The sequence below is a fragment of the Hordeum vulgare genome, chromosome 5H (assembly GCF_904849725.1).
Source record: "Hordeum vulgare subsp. vulgare chromosome 5H, MorexV3_pseudomolecules_assembly, whole genome shotgun sequence".
NCBI classification, from domain to species: domain Eukaryota; kingdom Viridiplantae; phylum Streptophyta; class Magnoliopsida; order Poales; family Poaceae; genus Hordeum; species Hordeum vulgare.
The window spans coordinates 530,766,466-530,772,465 of NC_058522.1; the positions used below are offsets into that span (position 1 = coordinate 530,766,466).

At 49.4% G+C, this 6,000-nt stretch overlaps 1 protein-coding gene across 1 annotated transcript; it reads right to left on the minus strand.

The window, feature by feature from the left end:
* Nucleotides 1–4,008: 4,008 nt before the first annotated feature.
* LOC123398868 (cytochrome P450 81Q32-like) lies at nt 4,009–5,787 on the minus strand. Its single transcript, XM_045093314.1, has 3 exons — nt 4,813–5,787; nt 4,662–4,714; nt 4,009–4,403 (listed from the first exon to the last, which is right to left on the minus strand). The coding sequence occupies exons 1-3, from the start codon at nt 5,785–5,787 to the stop codon at nt 4,100–4,102; spliced, it is 1,332 nt and encodes a 443-aa protein (XP_044949249.1). The 3' UTR covers nt 4,009–4,099.
* Between the last annotated feature and the right edge of the window lie 213 nt (nt 5,788–6,000).

Sequence of the window (6,000 nt, forward strand, 5' to 3'; positions counted from 1 at the left end):
CCCGAACACCCCGCTCTTGCCCGCCGCCGCCACCTCCATCCCGGCCGAGGCTCCCTGGACCTGGAAAGACACCATTCCCGGTGACGCCGAGCTCCGCAAACTCGGCGGAGACGTTGTCGCCGACGAGCCCTGCCACCTTGGCCACGGCGAATCACTGGTAAGCGATTCGATCCAGCTTTCAGGTGACCCTGCGCCGGCGTGCAACCAAGCTCTGTCCGGCCTTCACGCGTCCGACAACGGCGTGGTGATGGCATGGAAGGAAAGCTTCAAGATTTTTTATTTTTTTCATTGTATTTCGAAAAAAAGGAGCCCCCTAGCATTATCCCCCCCCCCCCCCACACACACACACTAGTATCTTAGGTGTTCTAATGCACTAGCTCATCGAAAATGCATCTAAATGTCATGAAAAATTCTGGAAGAATATAGATGAAAAAGACATAATATGCATTTATTGTGTCACAACATATCAAATTTCAATTTTGTTTGTGGATCCTGATAAACAAATAAATCACATCGGATTATGAATAGTATCAAATCTAAATCTGGAATGAACATAATCACATAAAAATAAATTCATAGTCGAATTTGTTTTGTTTTTAGAGCTGTGAGTCAAATTAGCATGTAAAATTTGACACATTCTAGATGTATCTCTTGTGAATATTGTCAATGAAACTCTTAATCTGTGTATTTGTTAGACATGCTAGTCAATCATATAGCATAAAACCAATAAATCATACCCTTCAAGAAGCTCTTATAATACCCTTCATTCACGGTTAGTTCTTTCTAGTTTATGTTGCTTTCCATGGGCATTTGTTTACCTCTTTTCGATACAGAAGGCCCGCTTGTGTTCCTAAATCATCAATTTGACCAGCGAAATATGGATTATATTATACAAAAGGAATACCATTGAGTTCAAATCAACAAGTATATAACTCATATTTTGTTTGTCAAATTGGTGATCTACAAATATGGCAACCTTTCTATACCAAACGGAGAAACTATTTAGTAGACCCTCAATTGAAATTGCCATGTAACAGTTATGAATATAGCGACTCTCTTGTTATTATATTTTGAAATTTTCCATATCGCAGTTGTGGAAAAGGGGCCTTGGAGAAAGGATAGTGGCACTACAAAAGCTGGTTTTTCCATTTGGGAAGGTAACGAAATGAAAAGGGGTGCAAAATGTGGAAAAGCCTTCGGTTTTTCTGATAAATCCTGTTTACTGCCAATCTTTGCTTTAAGTACTTGCATTGCCTTCCATTTTGGTGCAACATCTAAAGTTAAACACGATAAATTTGAAGCAATTATTTGGACCTTACCCCCACCCCTCTCCTTCCATTGCAGAGGCATACATTTGCAATTACAATTTTCCATTGCTAGTGAAATGAAGTGATCAAAGAGACAGACGGAGCCGCACATTGATAACAAATGTTGTGTACTCCCTCCGTTTTTAAATATAAGTCTTTTTAAAAATTTCATTAAAAAACTACATACGAATGTATAGAAATATTTTAGAGTATAGATTTACTTTATTTTCCTCCGTATGTAGTCTCTTAGTAAAATCTTTAAAAAGACTTATATTTAGAAACAGAGAGAGTACATAATTAGGAAATTAGTTCGACCTGACCCCCCGCCCTCATTGTAGAGACGCACACCTACAATTAGCGTGGTCTATTGGTAGTAAAAAAAAATTCTTCCCTCAAAAAAAAATCTCTCATTGTAGAGATGCACACTTACAATTACAGTAGTCTGTTGCTAGTAAAATGAAGTGGTCAAAGAACTAGACAGACCCGCAGATTGCTAAGAACAACTGATGTGTACATACTTAGGCCTGTTTTGTTCATAGAAAAAGTGGAGCAAACGCATAGAAATAGGAAGTGTGTTCTGATAATACTATTCATTCCGTTGGTTTAAAATAAATGAAGCAAAAAAATGAAAAACATTCTTTGAATCAATTTAAAGAAAAAAGACGCAGAAATTTTCAGTACCCTTGGGGGTGGGCCCCTCAAAGACTTACAAAGGTTTACTTAACCTTTCAAACTACTTCTCTCCCCCTGATTTTTAGTGGAGATGGGGCCCCTCATCTCCCCAATTACCAATCACAATCCTACACATCAGTTTGTACGTAAAATCTTTAAGTAAGTCTTTGTAGATGTAGCATTACTTCTTTAAGATCTAATGCATGAATTTGGAAAATGACTTCTTTCATGGCACAAGAACATTCTGTAATATATCTTCTTGGAGTTTGACTTTGATTTTACCCTCTTTGCGCGTTCGCGAGTAAGCGGGCGCGGCGAGCACGCGTGTGTTTCCGATAGACTGTTTGTTACAGAAAAAAAAAAGAATCCATGTATGTGTTTTCTTTTCCTGTTGACCAAAGCCAAAACATATGTGTTCTCTGATTCTCTGTTTGCGCATTTCGTATTCTTGTACATTTCCTGTTCTAATTTTTTTAGAGTTGTGTGAACTAAACAAGGCCTAGTTGCAACTTTGCATCCTATACTACTGAATTACTGACGAATACTACGAAGACAGTACCCTTTTTAGAACCACAGTAGTAGAGTTTAACCAGACAATGCATCACTGAACCTGCTTTGACTGATCGGTAGATCTAAACTGCCAATGCTTGGCACCTAAACCTTCTGTGGCTGCCTGCCAGACCGACACGGCTTGCATCCTGTACGAGGCGCTCGACTACATAGGCTTCCTGCACGGCCAGGTTCAGTTATGTTCATACGTACTACTCCCACCATTCCAAAATTCTTGTCTTAAATTTATCTAAAAATGAATGTATCTGAATACTAAAACGTAACTAGATACATTCATATCTAGACAAATTTAAGACAAGAATTTTGAAATGGAGGGAATATTACGTACCACATACCCGCTTATCGTTAGGCTTAGGCAGTGTGTATGGTGTACCACATGCTAACACTGTGTCTGAACTCACTGGTGCACCGACACCGTTGATCGCCTTTCGCGTGTCAGGCCCTCAGCTCGCCGTACCTGCAGTGTCCGCCGCCCCCTGCGCCGCGCGTCCCACTCCCGGTGAGAGCAGGCGCCGATCGAGCCGGCGCGATCAAGATCTGTCATACGTGATCTGACGTGTGGTTTTACGGACGATGTGCAGACGGCGGTGGAGCCGAGCGACCTGAGGAGCCGGGGGCTGTGCCTGGTGCCGGTCTCGTGCAGCGACCGCGTCGCCGCCGTCGACGTCTGCTCGTTGGTGGCGGCGATGAGGTTGACGGCTGGGGAGGAGGAGGAGGACACGGAGGCTGCCGTTGCGATGCTCCGCCTGCGTGGCGATCATCATCCCGGGGAGACGGTCTAGCTCACAGCGATTGCAACACTCCCTACAGCTACAGGCTTGTTAATGTTACAGCATCTGAAGGGTTCAGAGACTTCGATCAGACTCGGGGATAATTACTACTGTTACGACTCCACCTGCTTATTGTTGTCCTTTTGGAGCGGCTTTGTGCATCCATGTTTAGATGGTGGTGGTAAAATGTGTATGTAAGTACAAAACAGATGGTGGTGGACAAAATTATAGGCGTATTTCGATCGAGTAGGCACTACCTGAAAGTGGGTCGTCTGCACTCAAGGAACCACGGGTTTTTGGGAGACGGCTCACTTCAGAACTTTGCTACTCAATAGAAGCTGAAGGCCCCGACCGAATTGGAACCAGATTGACAAACTGCTCTGAAGCACAGGAAAAACTGACTTAGAGTGCTGAATATGCTGCTGGGTGAGTCATGTATCTGATATTGTTATGCTGTTCCTCTTAGACATACTAGTTGAGTGAGCACGAGCGAGGTGTTTTAAATTTTTGTTGGTTTTTTCACCCGAATTTTCTGTTGTTACATGCATATCTGTTTGGTTTCAATTTATATATCGGAAAAGAAACACGCATGCACTGGTGCCCACGTGTGTGGCTGTGTGTAGGCAGTCATAGTGCAACAGCACACTTTTGTATATAGCACGTACACGAACAAGCTAAGCATGGAAAGCAAGATCCGATGGTTGTCAGAGCAAGGCTCGATATAATCCATGGCGCGGTACAATTTACCTCCACGACGTGCGCCTCCCAGCGGTCACAGTCTCACAGCCCCCGCAGGACATCGGCCATGGCTGCCCGCGGTCGGCACATCGCCTGCAGCGGCACCGCCTTGGGGAGCGTCAGCCCACCTCCTTCGCCCATGTCAACCTCAGCATCATCAACCCTGTCCCAATGAAAGCACTGCACCAGCGTGCCCAGAACCATGCCCAGCATCCGCAGCGCGAGGGCCTCGCCGGGGCACTTGCGCCGCCCCATCCCGAACGGCATCATGAACATACCCTCGGCCTTCCCGTCCTCGAACCGCTCCGGCCTGAACTCCGTCGGGTGCTCCCACGTCGCCGGGTCCCTGTGGATGGCGTACGCGTTCACTAACAGCGTCGTGCCGCTCGGGACGTGGTAGCCCGCCACCGTGCAGTCCGCGGAGGACTCGTGCGGGATCATCGCCGGGACCGGCGGGTACAGCCGGAGGGTCTCGCTGATGATGCTGTGGAGGTAGCCGAGGCGGGGCAGGTCGTCGGCGCGGAGCAGGCGGGTGGTTCCGACGGTCGCGTCCATCTCGGCCTGCGCTTTCGCCAGGGCGTTCGGGTGGTTGAGCAGCAGCGACATCGCCCACTCCGCCGCCGTCGCCGTTGTCTCTGTCCCTGCGCTGAACATGGTCTGCCAAGGAAACGAAGACACGAAGACTGATCAGTCAACTCACTGAGGTTGGGACTGTGAGAGTGAAAGACGACAAGCAGTGAAATGGAAGCGCTTACCATGCACAGAGCCATGATCACCTTGTCCGTGTAGATCTCCGGCTCTGCCTTTTGCAAATCGAGCAGCACGGCGATCATGCCCTTCTTCTCCCCCTCGCCGACGCCGTCGCCCAGCCTCCGCCGCTGTGCGTCTATGAGCCGCCGCAAGAACGCGTCCCTCCTACTCACCGCAGCCACGATCTTGTTCCTCACGCCGCACACGTCAAACCACCGTAGCACTGGCAGGAAGTCCCACATGTTGGCCCCGCCGAACAGAGGCACGATCTCATCCAGCGACTTCTTGAATTCTTGTGTCTCCGGCGACATGTCAGTGTCCTCGGCCCCCTCGGGGCGCGACGTCTTCGTCTGCGCGACGGTCTCCATCAAGGCGCTAAGGGACACCTCGAATAGGCTCCGCTTGAGCTCCACCAGTGCGGCGGCGCCGGGTGCGGCCACGGCGGCCCGTGACAGGCGGCGCGCCATCGCGCGCACCTCGCTGGCGATGTCCGCGGTCATGCAGCCCACCCGGTGCGCGGAGAGGAGCTGCACCGTGGCGACGCGGCGGAGGTTGCGCCAGTACGGGCCATAGGGGGACGTCGGGAGCGTGGTGCAGCCGAAGCACACCAGCTCCAGCGAGGGGAACCGCGGTCGGTCGGCGAAGGTCACGTCGTGGTCCGTGAAGCACTCCCTGGCGCCCGCTGCCGATGACACGACCACGGCGCCGCGTGAGCCGAGGCGCAGGGAGAAGACTGGGCCGTGGCGCGCGGCGAGGCTGGAGAGCGCGGCGTGGAACGGCCTCTTGAGGAGGTGGAGGTGGCCGAGGAATGGAATGGCAAGGGGACTTGGCGGCAGCTGCATGCTCTTGCTTTTACCATCGTTCTTGCCGCCCGTGCCGCTGCCGAAGAGTGGGTGACAGAGACGGAGACGGAGACGGAGTAGTGAGGTGATGAAGATGAAAAAGGCGGCCGCGCCGGCGAGAGCGGTGACAGTGTTCATGCCGTTGTAACTTGGATGAGCAGAGCTGATTTCTCGTTCGATTCAGTGGATTGTTTGGGCGGTATTTTATAAGGTCCTCGACATATTTTGGCTCATAAGATTTGGATACGAAGCCACTGGCAGAACTGGGAGTGCCATATGCAAGATCCAAGGTTCAGGCTTCAGAAAATATAAGCAACATTTGGCTTGATGATGGCAAGTCATGCAACCCGT

Coding starts and splice junctions, on each gene's coding strand:
- LOC123398868 (XM_045093314.1), bottom strand. CDS start 5,787: ATGAACACTGTCACCGCTCTCGCCGGCGCGGCCGCCTTTTTCATCTTC. Junction 4,715..4,812: donor TGATCATGGCTCTGTGCATG/GTAAGCGCTTCC, acceptor TTTCCTTGGCAG/ACCATGTTCAGCGCAGGGAC. Junction 4,404..4,661: donor ACGGCGGCGGAGTGGGCGAT/GTCGCTGCTGCT, acceptor CGCCATCCACAG/GGACCCGGCGACGTGGGAGC.